Source organism: Mus musculus, chromosome 8, assembly GCF_000001635.26.
Source record: "Mus musculus strain C57BL/6J chromosome 8, GRCm38.p6 C57BL/6J".
Lineage (NCBI taxonomy): Eukaryota > Metazoa > Chordata > Mammalia > Rodentia > Muridae > Mus > Mus musculus.
The window spans coordinates 85,106,383-85,124,544 of NC_000074.6; the positions used below are offsets into that span (position 1 = coordinate 85,106,383).

The window sequence follows — 18,162 nt, forward strand, 5'->3', positions numbered from 1 at the left end:
CCCAGAAGCTCAAAATACCCAAGATACAATTTGCAAAACACATGAAACTCAAGAAGGAAGACCAAAATGTGGACACTTTGATCCTTCTTAGAGGGGGGGAACAAAACACCCATGGAAGGAGTTACAGAGACAAAGTTCGGAGCAGAGACTGAAGGAACGACCATCCAGAAACTGTCCCACCTGAGGATCCATCCCATAAATAATCACCAAACCCAGGCACTATTGCAGATGCCAACAAGAGCTTACTGACAGGAGCCTGATAGTTGTCTCCTGAGAGGCTCTGCCAGTGCCTAAGACAGAAGTGGATGCTCACAGTCGTCCATTACACGGAGCACAGGGTCCCCAATGAAGGAGACAGAGAAAGTCCCAAGGAGCTGAAGGGGTTTGTAGCCCCATAGGAGGAACAATATGAACCAACCAGTAATCCCAGAGCTCCCTGGGACTAAATCACTAACAAAGAAAACACATGGTGGGACTCATGGATCTAGCTGCATATGTAGCAGAGGATGGCCTAGTCTGTCATCTGGGAGAAGAGAACCCTGTGAAGGCTCTATGCCCCAGTGTGGGGAAATGCCTGGGCCAGGAAGCAGGAGTGGGTGGGTTGGGAGCAGGGGGAGGGGGGAGAAAATAGGGGAAACTAGGAAAGGGGATAACATTTGAAATGTAAATAAAGAAAATAATAATAAAAAAAAAATTGGACCAGCTTGTAAGGCATTTTCTTAGTGATTGATGGGGAAGGCCCCACCCATTGTAAGTGATGCCATCCCTGGGCTGGTGGTCTTGAGTTTTGCAGCCATGACGTACAAGCCAGTAAGCACTCCACTGCTTCCTCCTGCAGCAGCTACTGCCTCCATTACCTGCCATTCTGAGTTCCTCTCCAACTTCCTTTGATGATGAACAGTGATACTGAAGGGCAAGCCAAATAAACCCTTTGCTTTCAGTTCTAGTTTACCCAGCAATAACAAACTAAGGTGGGAAGTGTAAGGCAAATCAACACTTTATTTTCTTAGGTTGGCTGTCATAGCGACGAGAAACCAAAACATGCACTTAAATGCTGAGCCATCAGGGCCCCCAAATGGCACATCTTGTTGTGCAGGTGACTCCAAGTGCCCTTAGAGCTTAGAGACCAGAACAAAATACAGATTTCATGGAGCTGGTTAGAGGTGCCTGTGAGTCACCTGGTGTAGGTGCCAGGAGTTGAACTTGTTGGAAGGGCAACAAGCATTTTAAACCTCTGAGCCATCCCTCCAATCCCTTAAAATGGCTCCTTTTAAAGTCTATTATCCAAATGCCCATTGGAAACAATGAGGAACAAAGAACAGACAGTAAACACCATGAGACTGCTTGACAAGCTTTGCATACTTAGTAGACATTTAATAACAGGGAAAATAGGGCTGGTGAGATGGCTCAGTGGGTAAGAGCACCCGACTGCTCTTCCGAAGGTCCGAAGTTCAAATCCCAGCAACCACATGGTGGCTCAAAACCACCCGTAATGAAATCTGACTCCCTCTTCCGGAGTGTCTGAAGACAGCTACAGTGTACTTATATATAATAAATAAATTAATTAATTAAAAAATAACAGGGAAAAAATAAGCCTGTTCTATTAAACATGAGAATGAAGTCATTTTGAATATAAAGGTGAGGAAGATATATCTACTATTTTTCTCATGAGGTCAGAAAACCCCCAACTGCTAATTGTGGTGGTTTGAATGAGAAATGTCTCCCATAGTCATGGGCACTTGAACACTTGGTTTGCAGTTGGCAGCACTATTTAGGGGAGGTTCAGGAGGTGTGACATGTTGAGAGAAGTTTGTCACTGGGGCAGGGACTTGAGCGTTTAAGGACTAATTCTACTTGCAGTTTGCTGTTGTCAACGTGGGAGCTCTCTGCAGCCTGTGCCTGCTGCTTGCTTTGTCACCGTGATCCCATGCCATGGTGAACTGCTGCAGGTATGTGATTGCACTGTGAACCCTGATTGTGTTCTGCTGTGCCTCAGCCCTTAGCTCAAAACTTTAAACCCACTGGCTGGGATACAGACTACCCTTAGTACACTCCTTTGATCTCCAACAATGAAGGTAGAAGGGAGTACCCCATGTTTGAAAGTGATGTCTAATTGAGTGACAGACAAGTCATGAATCATAGATTTTACAGAATAGGACATGCCCAGCTGTTTTTTTTAAAAAGAATTATTTATTCATTTTATGTATATGTGTACACTGTAGCTGTCTTCAGACACACCAGAAGAGGGCATCAGATCCAATTTCAGATGGCTGTGAGCCACCATGTGGTTACTGAGAATTGGACTCAGGATCTCTGGAAGAGCAGTCAGTGCTCTTAACCACTGAACCCTATGCCCAGCTCTTACAAGAACAGAGATGAGAGGCTACTCAAGACAAAACAGTGGAGAGAGAGAAAGAGAGAGAGAGAGAGAGAGAAAGAAAGAAAGAAAGAAAGAGAAGAGGTTTACTAGAAGAGTTTTACAGAGACAGGTTGAAGACAGAATGAGCCAGAAGATTAGAAAAGACTGCTAGAGTTAGTTTGAGGCCAAGCAGAGCAATTCAGAGAAGTTGAGAGAAGCAAGATTGAGTCAGTCAGCTTGGAGAGTTTTGAGCCAGAACAGTTGAGTTGACCAGGCAGCCAGAGTTCAGGAAAAACAAGAAAGGGTGAGTTATTCATCAGCCTATCAGTCTTAGAGGCTGGAAACATTCTAAGCCTAGATTAGATTGTACAGAGGCTAGAAGCTTCCAGGACTAGGCCTAGGATAGCAAACAGAAGCCAAAGAGATAGCAGGCAAATAAAGGTTACTTTACAATGGACAATTATTCTTCTGGAACTATAAAATAATCTTTCTTCTAAAACACACACACACACACATCTCTGAGTTGGAGGTCAGTTTAGTCTACATAGTGAACTTCAGGCCAGTCAGGGCTACAGCAACAAACCAAAGCATGCAGATATATCAGAAACAATTAAACCCCGATGAACATATTTAGCTCTTATGTTTCCTCAACATTTTGAATTTTATGGCCCACTTGATGTCAGTTTCCTATTACACCGCAGTTAGTTTCTGGTATTACTTAATGAACTAATAGCATGAGATTTCTCCACAATGGATAATTTCACAACAAAGTGTTAAGATTGAAAATGTTCAACCCCCCCCCCCATTCCTCACATTCGTTGTCTATTGTGCATTTTCATGTTTATTGAAGGATGTGGACAAAGCAAAAAGTTCTCCCATGCATGCGTACACTAAGCACATTTCTTTCAGCTGTGAGTTCTCTCATGTCTTTTAAGGGAACTGCCGAGCCTGAAGGCTTTCTCACACCCCTTACATTTGTAGGGTTTCTCTCCCGTGTGCATTCTCATGTGCCCTCGAAAGCTCGTAGAATAAATGAAGGTTTTCCCACACTCCTTACATTCATAGGGCTTCTCCCCGGTGTGGATTCTCCTGTGTACCTGAACATAGCTTGAACATCTAAAGGTTTTGCCACATTGTTCACATTCGTAAGGCTTCTCCCCAGTGTGGATCCTCTCATGCGCTTGAAGGGCGCTGAGGAAAACGAAAGCTTTTCCACACTCCTTACATTTATAAGGTGTATCTTCAGCGTGAGTTTTGACATGTCGTCGAAAGTTTTCCAGAGAGACGAAGGCTTTCCCGCACTGATCGCATTCGTAGGACTTCTCTCCGCTGTGTTTCCGCTCATGCGCGCGGCAGTACGTGAGGCAGATGAAGGCTTTCCCACAGTCTCGGCATTTATAAGGCTTCTCTCCAGTGTGCACCCGCCTGTGGACTCGAAACGCCGAATGGGCACTGAAAGCTTTACCGCACTCCTTACACTTGTAGGGTTTCTCCCCGGTGTGAGTCCTTTTATGGATCTGCATCGAAGTGGAACATCTGAAGGCCTTACCACACTGCTTGCAGACATACGGCTTCTCTCCAGTGTGAATCCGCGTATGCACTCGCAGAAAACATGGCCGAAGGAACGCCTTCCCGCAATGCTCGCATTTATGAGGCTTGTTTGCATCGCCGCTGTGTGTCACCATGTGCGTTTTGACACTTGTGCGGGATATGAAGGCTTTCCCGCATTCTTTACATTTATAGGGCTTCTCCCCGGTGTGGGTTCTTTCGTGGATTTGGATGGAACTGGGACAACTGAAGGCTTTGCCACACTTCTCACACACATAGGGCTTCTCCCCGGTGTGAATTCTTTGATGAATTCGAAGAGAACCTGGAGAACTAAGCCCTTTACCACAATGCTTACACTGATAGAGTTGCTCTCCAATGTGTGTCCGTTCATGTGTTTGAAAGGGCTGGAAATAGATGAAGGTCTTCCCGCAGTGTTTACACCTGTAGGGGCTTTCTCCAGCGTGGGTCCTTTCATGTCTCTGAAAGGATTTGAGGTAACTGAAAGTGGCCCTACATTCCTTACATTTAAATCGCTTCTCTCCACACTTAAACCCAGCAAGTTCATGGCCAGGGTGAGCTCTGACATGCCTAGTGAGGGATGAACAAAGCATGAAGCCTTTTCCACACACGCTACAACTATACGGCTTTCCTCCAGAAGTTATCTTGGCCGCACCAGTGTTTGGAATCTGGCTGAAGCTTTCTCCATGCTCAATAACTTCTTTACTTTCATAGAGTCTTTGTATCACATAACTTCTGGAAAAAAAAAAGAAGCCCGTTATTAATATTATTATCCCAATATTAATTATTATTTAATGTTCACTAATACACATCAGGATTACATCTTTATAGCCATGGCATGCTGGCATACCACTAATACTAACACGTAGGAGGCTGAGGCAGGAGGATCACAAATGTGAGGGCAGTTAATGTTATAAAGCAAGGGTCTATCTCAAAATAAAAGCAAAAGCTAGGCTGGTAGCCCATGCCTGTAATCCCAGCATTTGGAAAGCTGAGGCAGGAGGACTGTTAGGAGTTTTGGGCTATACAGCAGATCCCTGTCTCAAAACATTAATCCAGGGCCTGGAGAAAGCCCCCCTCCTGCCTTAAATTTACTATGATCCTCCTGCCTTTGTCTTCAAAGTTGTGATTACCGATGTGCACCACTGTGGCGGTTTGAATAGGTTTGGCCCCCATAGACTCATGTGTTTGAATGCTTGGCCATAGAAAGTGGCACTATTAGGAGATGTGGCCTTGTTTGAGGAAGTGTGTCACTGTGTAGGTGGGCTCTGAGTTCTCTCAGACTCTGCCCTGAATGAAAGATAGTCTCTTCCTAGCTGCCTTTGAATCAGAATGTAGAATTCCTGGCTCCTCCAGGACCAGGCCTGCCTGGATGCTGCCATGCTTCCCACCATGATGATAATGGACTAAACCTCTGAAACTGTAAGCCAGCCACAATTAAATGCTTGTCTCTTCACAGGCAACCCTAACCATGACAACTATGTAATAATATTTAAATGTTCAATATGTATCATTTAAAATACTTTGCTAAACATTTTTTTCTTTTTTCTTTTTTTAAACCCTTGTGTCGAGGGCTGACTTTCAATAGATCCCAGCGAGGGAGCTGCTCTGCTACGTACGAAACCCCGACCCAGAAGCAGGTCGTCTACGTTTAGCGCCAGGTTCCACGTTCAATGTGACAGGCGAGAGGGCGGCCCCCTTTCCGGCCGCACCACGTTTCCCAAGACGAACGGCTCTCCGAACCGCACCCCGGTCCCGAAGCCCGGCGGGGGGAGAGAGACCCCGCGCCGCCGTGGGGACGACGCGGGAACATTTTTTTTAAAAAGAAAACCATATAGGAGTTTCTTTTGGTTGCTTAATTTAAAAATGTAAGATTCTGTTTTCTTTAGTGTGTAAGCTCACCTTACATTTTCCTCTTGGATTCTGTACTGATTTGAAACATCCTGGTCTTCCAATTCACTCGCTAAAATGTAAAACCAGAAAACCATTATACATTTTTAGCCATTACAAAAAAAAATTTTTTTTTCCTGTTTTTCGAGACAGGGTTTCTCTGTATATCCCTGGCTGTCCTGGAACTCACTTGGAAATCCACCTGTCTCTGTCTCCCAAGTGCTGGGATTAAAGGTGTGCGCTGCCACTGCCCGGCTACAAAAATCTTTTTAGGTTCTAGGTTTGAAAAAAGTTCATAATGCCTCATTTACATCAATGTAAACACTTTTTATATTCTATTTTTTTTCATGGTTTTAAGGCGTTTATTGTAGAAAGGCAGAGAGAGGGGCTGGTGAGATGGCTCAGGGGGTAAGAGCACCCGCCTGCTCTTCCAAAGGTCCGAAGTTCAAATCCCAGCAACCACATGGTGGCTCACAACCACCTCTAACAGAGATCTGATGCCCTCTTCTGGTGCGTCTGAAGACAGCTACAGTGTACTTACATATAATAAATAAATAAATCTTTAAAAAAAAATTCTTTAAAAAAAAAAAAAAAAGAAAGGCAGAGAGAGGGAGAGAGTAGAGAAGTAGAGGCCAGCCATGGCCGTGTGTAGAGAGGGGGAAGGCAAGGCGGAGAGTAGGGGAGCAAGAGGGCAAGAGAGAAGCAAGCCGGAAACAGGAGTAAGAGCCACTCTTACATTCTAACTCTTAAATTAGTGATGGTGGGCAAGAAATCACTGTCAGTAGGGCTGGTGTCGCACAACTTTTTTTTTTTTTTTTTTTTTTTTTTTCGAGACAGGGTTTCTCTGTGTAGCCCCGGCTGTCCTGGAACTCAATTTGTAGACCAGGCTGGCCTGGAACTCCGCTTGCCTCTGCCTCCCAAGTGCTGGGATTAAAGGCGTGCGCCACCACCGCCCGGCTGGCACAACTTTAATTTTAGCTCTGGGGAGGCAGAGGCAGGAAGATCTCTGAAAGTTGAAGGCCAGCCTGATCTACATAAGTGGGGATACCTAGTAGGACCTTATCTCAAACAATCCCAACAACAAAAAATCCGTTCTCATATAATTACCTACATGAAGGAAACAGCTGCATCCTCACCCACAGAGGCCAGGTTCATCACGATTCCAACGCCCACATCTTCACCCACAGAGGCCAGGTTCCCCACGGCCGCATCCACACCCACAGAGGCCAAGTTCCTCACAGTTTCCCACAGCCGCATCCACACCCACAGAGGTCAGGCTCCTCACGGTTTCCCACAGCCGCATCCTTACCCACAGAGGCCAGGTTCCTCACAGTTTCCCACATCACATCTTTGTAGAGTTTCTTCTGTACAGGACGCAGTAGATCCCACTCTTCCTGAGTGAAAGTCACACACACGTCCTCAAAGGTCACTGAATCCTAAACATTCCACGTGTGTAAAAAAAGAGTAAGAAGATCAATAGGGCTAGGGAAATCCATTTCAATGTGTAAATGCACACGCACACTATTTTCTTTTTCCTTTGCAGTACTGGGGATTGAACCAAGCGTCATTCATGCCAGGCAAACTGTACCACTTAGGTAGCCTCATCCAAAGGGGACAGACAGTTCTGTGGTCCCTCAGCACTTACTGTCTGGCTTGAGTGCCAGTTTTACCGATGGTTCATAGTGAGTTGTAGAAGTTTAGCAGCTTTTCGAAAGCATGAACACAGGTTACATAGCCACTGCACAAGCATTTTAAAAGATAGATAATTTAATTTGCTTTTTGAGACAAGAGTCTCAAGTACTCCAAACTGGCCTCCAACTTTGCTATGATATGAAAGATGGCCCTAAACTCCAGATCCTCCAGCCTCTCCCTTCCCAATGCTGGGGTTAAAGGTGCATGCTTCCATGCCTAGATATTTATTCATTTACTTATTTATTTATAGACAGGGTCTAACTCCACAGTTCAAGCTGATCTGGAAGATGTTATCTTCCTGCCTTGATCCCCTCAGTGCTGTGATTATAGGCCATGATTGGCTGCCATTGCAAGTCTTACTAGTCTATATCGATAGTTCAACTGGAATAATATTTCTCATCATTTTTTTGTGAGAAAAATTCATTTTTTACTGCTCATAATGCTTGATACTTCTTCCTCAGACTTTCTTTCTTTCTTTCTTTCTTTCTTTCTTTCTTTCTTTCTTTCTTTCTTTCTTTCTTTCTTTCTTTTCTTTCTTTCTTTCTTTCTTTCTTTCTTTCTTTCTTTCTTTCTTTCTTTCTTTCTTTCTTTCTTTCTTTCTTTTTTTTTTTTTTGAGACAGGGTTTCTCTGTGTAGCCCTGGCTGTCCTGGAACTCACTTTGTAGACCAGGCTGGCCTCGAACTCAGAAATCCACCTGCCTCTGCCTCCCGAGTGCTGGGATTAAAGGCGTAAGCCACCACGCCCGGCTCTTCCTCAGACTTTTAAGGGCTGAGATCACACACATTCATTCATCATGTCTGACACTAGGTTGAGGATTTAATGTGTAAGGATGTGCTACAAATTTTCCCTATTCCCCTCATTAGACACAAGATGCCACAAATTCTATAGAAATCCAACTTGTAATGAGTTACAGCTCAAAACACTGTCCTGAGGTACTCAAGGGCTAGTGTGTGTGTGTGTGTGTGTGTGTGTGTGTGTGTTTGTGTGTTCCAAAAAACCCCAGAACCAAAGGACTCATGATTCACTGTAGAGCACTACTTAACTATCAGGTAGGTATTATATAGAAAGTAAAGGAACACTACCAAATTTGTTTTATGAAACTAGTATTATCCATCCTGATACCCAAAAAACCACAAACAAACAAACAAAAACAGGTGAGAATAAAACAAAAAAGAAAACTAGAGTAATTTCTTTGATGACCATATCACAAAAATTCCCAACAAAGTTCATTCAGGAGCACATTAAGATTTGTGTACATTGAGGATGCCTTTAGTCACTTTTCTTTTTCTTTTTTTTAAAAAAGATTTTATTTATTTATTATATATAAGTACACTATAGCGGTCTTTAGATCTCATTATGGGTAGTTGTGAGCCACCATGTGGTTGCTGGGATTTGAACTCAGGACCCCGGAAGAGCAATAAGTGCTCTTAACCACTGAGCCATCTCACCAGTCCCCTTAGTCACTTTTCTATTTATTGCTGGGATGAGCCACCACGACCAGGCCAACTTACAGAATGAAAAACTTATTTTGGGCTTACAGTTTCAGAGGCGTAAGAGCTCGTCACTGTCACAGTGAGGAAGCATGCAGCCAGCACCAGGCATGGTGGCAGCAGCAACTGAGCGCTCACATCCTGAACCACAGAAGGAAGTAGAGAGAAAGCAAACTCCAGATGACTCTAACTCTTTAAGCTCCCAAAGCCCAATCCAAAGATACACTTCCTCCAGCAAGGCCATACCTCAGAAGCCTCCCCAAACAGGGCCATGGGCTGGAGAGAACAATGGGGCACCTCTCATTCAAACCACAACGACCAAGTGGGTTTCATCCCAGAAAGGCAAGGTTGGCTTAACACATGCAAATCAAGAAATGTAAGGGCTGGAGAGACGCCCAGTGGTTGAGTACTGGCTGCTCTTCCAGAGGATCTGGGTTCGATTTCCAGCACCTGCATGGTATCTTACAACTGTCTGTAACTCCAGTCCTAGTGGGTGATACCCTCTTCTACCCTCCCTCAGCACCAAGCATATACACAGTACACAGACATATATGCAGGCAAAACACCCATATACAGAAAATGAAAAATTTAAAAAGAAAAAAAAATAATGGTGGTGCACTCTTTTAATCCTAGCAATTGGGAGGCAGAGACAGGGGGATCTCTGTGAGTTCAATGCTTCATCAACTCTCTGTGAGTTCCAGGACAGCCAGGGCTTTGTAGATTAAACAGTTTCTGAAGGAGAGAGGGAGGGAGGGAGGGAGGGAGGGAGAGAGAGAGAGAGATTGAAATGTAACACACCATTTAAAAAACTTAAGGACATAGATCACACCATTCAGTTGATTACTGAATAAACATTTGACAAAGTTTAACACGCCTTCACTACAAAAGTCCTAGAGACTTTAATAATAGATGGAACACATTTAAAAATAATAAAACCTATAACCAACAATATATTAAAAGGAAGCAAAGTGAGCACTTTGTTTAAAATCAGGAGTGAAACAGGGCATGCACTCTCCTTCCCATTCACCACAGGGTTTGAAGTCACAGCTATAGCAATTATGCATGTGAAGGGCAGAACAGGAAATAGCCAAACCATGTCTATTTGCAGGTGACACCATGCTTTACCTAAAAGATACTATAAAGTCTACTAGAAAACCCTTGGACCTAATAAACATGGTAAAGTTACAGGGAACAAATCAATATTAAAGAAAACAAAAACAGACTCATACATACCAAGAATGTACCCTCAGGGAAAGAAATTGAGAAAAATAGCCCATTCAAATGATCTCCAAAAAAAAAAAAAAAATGTACTCAAGGGTCTATCTAACCAGAGAGAACGCTTCTACAATGAAAACTTTAAGACACTGGAGGGGGAGGTTCTAGAAGATCCTATATGATGAAAAGCTCTCCCTTGCTCCTAGGTTGGTAGACCTAACTAATACAACGAACGTGGCTACACCACCAAGACTAATTTGCAGTTGCATGCAGTGGCCTTCAACATTCTGATATAAGTATGTTCTCTTAACCAGGGAATCATCTTTCCAACTCCAAAGAATCTTTTCCTCTGCATCTGCCTAATACCATAGGAAAAAAAAAATAGCAAAGACAAACTTCTCCTTACAAGAGAGACCACCCACGAGCGAAGGGACCAAAATATGAACATCCGTATTTAGTAATATTTGACAATAGTTCTTCCAAATTAATGACAGACATGAAACTACAGATACAGGTTAAAAGAAAACCAACCCAAACACCGAGTATGATAAACACTGGAGAAACATTCTGTTCTGAAGAGCAAAGATACAGTGTAAACATGAACCCGATGAGAAGGGCGCTATTTACATTAGGCTCTAGTTTACAAGTCCTGAACCCTAAAGAGTGCGGTGGTTTATTCCAAATATTTGAAAGAGAAAAACTCCACAGCACAAGAGTTCAGAAAGAGGGGGCTGCTGACTTGGCTCAGTGGTTAGACACACTTGTGCTTGAGGACCTGAGTTTGGGTCCCAGCACTTATATGGTGGCTCACAACTATCCTCTGACGTCTGTAGGTACCAGGCACTCCTTGTGTGCCACATATGCATGCATGATGGCCAAATACTCCTATGAGTAAAATAAGTAAATCTAAAAAGTGTTGGTTTTGAGAGAAATGTCAGGTTTGCATTTGTAGACCCAAATGACCAGGAAGCTGAGGCAGCGCAGTCCCACCAGATTTGTTGCCTAGGCAACAAAGATAAGACCTTTCCTCCAGAATATGAACGAGGGCAGGAGAATGTGGCTCAGTGCTATAGCATCTGCAAAAGGCAATGGCTTTGAGCTCCCACACTGAAAAAAAAATAGAGAAAATGTCTTTCTGAGACAAATAAAAATCGAGGCACTTCAGGGAGTTATAACTCAGTAGGGTTGGGTTTGTTGAGAAGTACTTAAAAAGTTGGGCATTGGAGCTGGGCAGTGGTGGTGCCCACCTTTAATCCAAGCACTTGGGAGGCAGAGGCAGGTGGATTTCTGAGTTTGAGTCCAGCCTGGTCTACAGAGTGAGTTCCAGGACAGCCAGGGCTACACAGAAAAACCCTGTCTTGAAAAAAGAGAGAAAAAGAAAAAGAAAGAAAAAAAAAGAAAAGAAGAGCAAAACCAAAAGTTGGGCATTGGGCTGGAGAAATGGCTTAGTGATTAAGAGCACTGACTGCTCTTCCAGAGGTCCTGAGTTCAATTCCCAGCACCCACATGGTGGCTCACATCCATCTGTAATGGGGACTGATGCCTCTTCTGGTGTGTCTGAAGACAGCAACAGTATACTCACATACATAAAACAATCTTAAAAAAAAAAAAAGTTGGGCATGGGGGGGGGGCACACGCCTCTAATCCCAGCACTTGAAAGGTAGAGGCAAGTAGATCTGAGTTCAAGGTCAGCCTGTACTACACAGTGAGTTTCAGAACAGCCAAGGTTATGTAGTAAGGCTGTGTGAGCCAGGTGTGGTAGCCCACACCTTTAATTCCAGCTCTAGGGAGGCAGGGGCAGGCGGAACTGTGAGTCTGGGTCAACCTGGCAGCCTGGTTTATTAAGAGTCCAGGACAGCCAGAAACCCTGTCTCAGAAAAAAACAAAAACAAAAACAAACTCACACACACACACACACACACACACACACACACACACACACACACACACACACACACACAGAGAGAGAGAGAGAGAGAGAGAGAGAGAGAGAGAGAGAGAGAGAGAGAGAGAGAGAGAGAGAGCGCCAGAGAGAGCGCACCCCTGCAGGTAAGAAGAAGGTATCAGAGGCCAGAAGGAGGTATCATATCCCCTGGAACTCTGGAGTTACTGGTTAGCTACTGGAACTGAACCCAAGACTTCTGTAAGGGCAGAGTGCTCTCAGCCTAGCCACTGAACCATCTCTCTAGCCTTTCTTTCTTGGAGACAGGGTCTCACATTGGCCTGGAATTTATTATGTAGCCTAAGGTAGAATCAAACTTGAAGTGATCTCTCTGCTTCGGCTTCCTGCCAGGATTATAGGCCTGGCGAGCCAGGGTTTTGCTTGCTCTCTCTCTCTCTCTCTCTCTCTCTCTCTCTCTCTCTCTCTCTCTCTTTCTCTCTCTCTGGACTTATTTTATTTCAGGTGCATGAATGCTGCATATATGTATTTGTACCACCTCTGTGCCTTGTGCCCAAGGTGGTCAGAAGTGTAGAGTCTCTTATATCTGGAGCTAAGGTTGGTTGCGAACCACCATATGGGTGCTGGGAACAGAAGCCCTTTCCTTGAGAGCCTCAAGTACTCTTAACCGCTGAGCCATCTCTTCAGCCCCAACGAGGGTTACAGTATCTAAACACTGCGCTTGTGAATGCACCACTTAGGCCACTCAGAGATCACTAAGTTCTGTTCTAAACCGGAGTGGGAAGAAGCTGAGGTTTAGAAATTAGCGAAGGCTGTGGAAATTTAGAGATTTACTTCTAGCCCTAGAAAGACTAGACTAGAGGGCAAGGCCTCAAGTCGGTGGCTGTGTCCAACACCTTCATAAGACCGAGTGGTACCAGTGACCCTGGGGCGAGCGGAGGCCCTGGCCGCACAAGCGTAGCTCTTCCAGTGCCCAAATCCGGTCACAGACCTGCAGGACTCGGGAGTCCCGCGCCCGAAACACCGCTCCTGCGCTCCTGCGGGGCTGGCCACTGCTCGGCCGGATAGAATCAACAGCCCTCCCCCTTTCTCCTTCCCTCCCCTATCCCCTTGGGTGGGTGGGGGGCAGCCGCACTCACCATGGCAGGCCTTCACCGATCAATGCTTCTCCTTGTCTCAAGGAAATCACACTTGTCTGTCACTTAGTCTGAACAGATTTATACAATGTCCCGCGCATGTGCATAACATGGCCACGCCCACTCCCCGCCTTAAGGGAGTCACCTTTCCTGATTGACCAGGTAGCCGAGGGCTTAAGCTGGGGCTTCTGCGTTTAAGTTGTTCTGGTGAGACCCGGACGTCTTTCTGCAGCCGCTTCTGAATAAGGGAATGCAAATATTCTCGGTTTCCAGATGGTGCGACATCTAGCGTTATCCGGAGTAGTTTATAGTGTTTACAAGAGGAAGAAAGCCTTCCAGGGATGGAGGCTATTCCTGAAATCATGGTTGTTTGCCATAGACACTTTGTTTTTTAAGGCAGGGTTTCTCTGCGTAGCCCTGACTGTCCTGAAACTCGCTCTGTAGACCAGGCTAGACTCTAACAGAAATTTATCTGTCTGCCCGTGCCTCCTGAGTGCAGGATTAAAGGCCATTGCCACTGCTTGGCCTGCAGACACTTTTTTTTTTTTAAAGATTTATTTATTTATTTATTTATTTATTTATTTATTTATTTATTTATTTATTTATTTATTTATTATGTGTAAGTACACTGTAGCTATCTTCAGACACTTCAGAAGAGGGCGTCAGATCTCATTACCGGTGGTTGTGAGCCACCATGTGGTTGCTGGGATTTGAACTCAGGACCTTTGGAAGAGCAGTTGGTGCTCTTAACCACTGAACCATCTCTCCAGCCCGACACTCTTTTAAAGGAACCCTGCAGCCGGGAACGGCAATGCACTTTGCAATCCCAGAGATTGGGAGCTGAAGCATGATCAGGAATTCAGGCATCTGTAATTTGTTCAAGGCCAGCCTGGGCTGCATGAGACCCTGTATAAAAATAAAGTGAACTTGAGGGTATAGTTCAGTGCTTAACCATTGTGAAACCATCCATCCCCACAAACAAACAAAAAAGTCTCCCTGGTACATATGGTCAGGATTTGCTTCATAGTTTCCCCATCTTCACAGATCCAGGTTTTAAAAAGGAACCCCCCTACTCTGGTCTGACATTTGAATTGGACAACCTCAGAATGAGTGTAGCTTTCTTTCTCTGTTTCTCTGCTATGTAACAAGGGCTGGTACTGTAGCTCAGGCTACCCTAGAACCCAGGACCCTTCTGCCTCAGGCTCCCTAGTATTGTAATTACAGATATTTGTTGTTTTTAACAAAATCTCAATTGTTTGATTTTACCAATGAAGACACAGAAGCCAGATGCCTGGATGAAAGCCTGCTGGCTCAGGGAGGCAGAGAAAGCACCCAGCTGATTTTCATCCTCAGCTGAAATCTCAGCTGAAACCTCTCTCACACCTTCAAAACATCCCAAAGGTCTCAGAAACCTTCAAACTCCAGTCCCCTTCTGCTGTCTTCAGATCAAGATGTTGAATAGAATTCTTGGATCCTCCAGTACCATGTCTGCCTGCACCCCATGCTGTGAATACCATGTTTCCCACCATGATGATAGTGGACTGAACCTCTAAGACTTTAGCCAACCCCAATTAATGTTTACCTTTAAAAGAGTTGCCTTGGGGCTGGAGAGATGGCTCAGCAGTTAAGAGCACCGACTGCTCTTCCAAAGGTCCTGAGTTCAAATCCCAGCAACCACATGGTGGCTCACAACCACCCGTAATGAGATCTGACGCCCTCTTCTGGAGTGTCTGAAGGCAGCTACAGTGTACTTACATATAATAAATAAATAAATAAATCTTAAAAAAAAAAAAGAGTTGCCTTGGATATGGTGTCTCTTCACAGCAATGGAACCCTAACTAGAACAGAAGTTGGTACCAGGTACGGGGGGTGGGGGGGGGATGTTGCTGTGACAGGCCTGATCATGTTCCAGTTAGGAGCTGTATCTGAGTTTTGTTCCTGGGTGGTGGGATTAAAGGCATGTACCACCACCACCTTGTTCACAGTAATTCTAGAATTTAGAAAACAACTAATTTACAGAGATCCACATGTCTCTGGGGGGGGGGATTAAAGTCATGGGCATCAGCCTGCTGAAAGATATTTTTATATTAGCTACAAATCACTCCAACTCTTGGAGATTTAGAAAACAAGTTTGAACTGTAGTTGTTGTGTTTATAAAAAGATAAAGGGGGGTATGTTCTATGGAGGTGTGGTGAGGTATGGGTGAAGGGGGTGCCTCAGTGGGCCCATGCCAAGGCATCCCTTCTCCCCTGAGGGACCAGCCACACGACATAGTATAGAATAGATAGAATAGAGTTTATTCAGGGCATGGGGAGGGGAGTTAAGAGGGCAGTAGAGGCAGAGAGGGAAGGGAAGGGAAGGGAAGGGAAGGGAAGGGAAGGGAAGGGAAGGGAAGGGAAGGGAAGGGAAGGGAAGGGAAGGGAAGGGAAGGGAAGGGAAGGGAAGGGAAGGGAAGGGAAGGGAAGGGAAGGGAAGGGAAGGGAAGGGAAGGGAAGGGAAGGGAAGGGAAGGAAGTAGAGGTCAGCCATGAGTACGTGGAGAGAGAGGGGGAAAGGGAGTGGGGGTAGGGCGGGGAAGGGAAGCAGAGAAAGAGCAAAAGAGGTGCAAGAGATTGAGGAGTGGGCAAGCAGCCCCTATAGTGGGTCAGGCCACCAATCTTTTAACAGATTGAGTATATTATAAGTAATCACTATGAAGGCAATTTTTTTTGTTCTCTTCTTGTAAAGGTATAGTAAAAAAGCAGTCTTTTAAATCAATCACTATAGTAGACCATTTCTTAGTTAATAAAGAAGGCAAGGGAATTCCAGGCTGTAAGGAGTCCATTGGCTGAATCATCTTTTAGAATCTGTTAACATTCTCAATTTTCCAGACTTCTTTTTAATGGCAAATATAGGAGAATTCCAAGGACTGGTCGATTTTTCAATAAGTTGACCATTTAGCTGTGCCTGTACCAGCTTTTCTAGTGCCTGTAATTTTTATGATATCAAAGGCCACTGTTCTACTCATACAGGCTTGTCAGCTAACCATTTTAAAGGTAGGGTGGTTGGTACCTTCGAAAGGCCAACAGCTGTTGTGTCCTGCTTATGCACAATCTGAATGGTCTTAACAGAACAGAGCAAATGTTCTTGTACCAGCCATGGATGTGACACTCAGGTGCCTCCTGTGGGAAGAGACGGTAGAAGCTGGTGACCTAGAAATTTGTGCTGATGAATTTCCTGGATCCTCAGCCACCTACTGAATACTTGAGGTTGGTTGTGGCGTAGGAAACACAGTCTTTCCAATTTTACAAACTGACAAGGAAGCATGTTGTCAGGTTTACAGGACAGCAAAGAGAAAAGGTGAGTTTGTCCCTGTCAGCATGACTTATTTGGGGTTTAGATATCCATTTAGGAGTGGCTTTAATGTTAGAGAAATTAGTTAATACCAGTTACCTTCTCTGAGGTGCCTAAAAGATCTTCATGTTCTGTTTCTCTTGTGAGCTCTGTGATGATCTTGTTATGTTGTAAAGTGGAAATTTAAGGGTTTGGAGAGTCAGTTGTGTTGGATGGTGTTTTGCTGGGGCAAACACGTGAAGGAATGTTTTCCTGAAGTGGACACAGGTGAAAGGCTAAGGCAGATGCGTGAAGGAATGTGTCACTGAAGCAGACACAGGTGAAAGAATGTTTTGCTAAAGCAAGCACGTAAAAGGACACATGATGAGGGCTTCCTCACTAACATGTATTGGTCTGCCTTACATTTGCTGCATTTGTCAGGACTTTGTAGAGAGAACTGCCAAAAAGACTTCTGGCAGAGTGCTGTAGATTTCTTGCTGAAAAAAGAAAAGAAAGAAAGAAAGAAAGAAAGAAAGAAAGAAAGAAAGAAAGAAAGAAAGAAGAAAAAAAGAAAAAGAAAAACAAAAGGGGGGGGGTTTGGTGAGATGACTCAGCAGTTAAGAGCGTCGACTGCTCTTCTAAATGTCCTGAGTTCAAGTCCCAGCAACCACATGGTGGTTCACAACCATCTGTAACGAAATCTAATGCCGTCTTCTGGAGTGTCTGAAGATTTTTTGCTGCTTTCTTGGCCAGTTGGCAGAGTGATGTCAGCTGTGACAGACATGTGCTGACTCAAGACACAGCCTGAGGCAAGACCCATGTGGGACACGGGATGTTTGGAGGGAGTTTGGACAGACTGAGATTGACGTGCTTGCACGGCTTGTTGGTCTGGTGTCTTCGCTGATCTTTGCTCCTCTAAGAGCTGCTCCTGACATCCCTGCAGGTCTGAATCCCTCCTGTCTGGCTGGTCCAGCTAGGTTGTGCCACCATTACTGATTCGTGTTTGCAATCCCAACGCTACCGAACTGGACTGCAACCATATCCATGAAGAGTTTGTGAGTGGATCCAACTGCTGCTGCTGACCTGTGAACTGAACTGTTCGTTGATTTCCAGACAACACAGATGGGGGTTGCACCACCCCCCACCAGCTCCCAACCATTTCTAAACAGGTCCACTTCCCCTGTGTCTTTTCTTTTGCACTACCTCTGGTGGGTGGTGGTCTGAAAGGGGGGGGGGTTAAAGCATTTAAGAACCATCATTAAAAGTAGACTTTGAAAAATTAAAGTTACATGTTGTTAATTCTTACATCCCCATCAAGGTGGGACAACTGGCCTAGGTGAAGTTATCTCCAATTCTCTGACAATTTTCTTCTGTACGCTCCTCACACACAATGCTGTGGCAGCAGGAGTGTAAGGTTTTCCCCACATGGACCAGATCTCCTGGGCCTGAAATGCAGGTATCCTATGGATCAGTTCCAATACTGTCTCATGGAGGCTAACAGCAAATCCCACAGTTTAAAGGCTGGTTTTACAAGACGTCTCCCACTTCAGATTCTAGCTGCAAACCTAGGCACCTATACTTCCAGTGTGCTCTAAGCCAGAA

General features: G+C 44.7%; 1 protein-coding gene across 3 annotated transcripts; it reads right to left on the reverse strand.

Moving 5' to 3' along the window:
* Window positions 1-785: 785 nt before the first annotated feature.
* Zfp791 (zinc finger protein 791) lies at window positions 786-16,713 on the reverse strand. 3 transcript variants are annotated; one of them, NM_001037745.2, is made up of 5 exons: window positions 16,681-16,713; window positions 13,253-13,487; window positions 7,125-7,251; window positions 5,828-5,888; window positions 2,171-4,660 (listed from the first exon to the last, which is right to left on the reverse strand). In NM_001037745.2, the coding sequence occupies exons 2-5, from the start codon at window positions 13,253-13,255 to the stop codon at window positions 3,265-3,267; spliced, it is 1,587 nt and encodes a 528-aa protein (NP_001032834.1). In that variant the 5' UTR covers window positions 13,256-13,487; window positions 16,681-16,713; the 3' UTR covers window positions 2,171-3,264. The 3 variants fall into 3 exon arrangements, with proteins under 3 accessions (XP_030099405.1, NP_001032834.1, NP_001344295.1); XM_030243545.1 differs by lacking the exon at window positions 16,681-16,713 and having other exon boundaries at window positions 786-4,660; window positions 13,253-13,493; NM_001357366.1 differs by lacking the exon at window positions 16,681-16,713 and having other exon boundaries at window positions 2,171-4,657; window positions 13,253-13,309.
* Window positions 16,714-18,162: the final 1,449 nt, after the last annotated feature.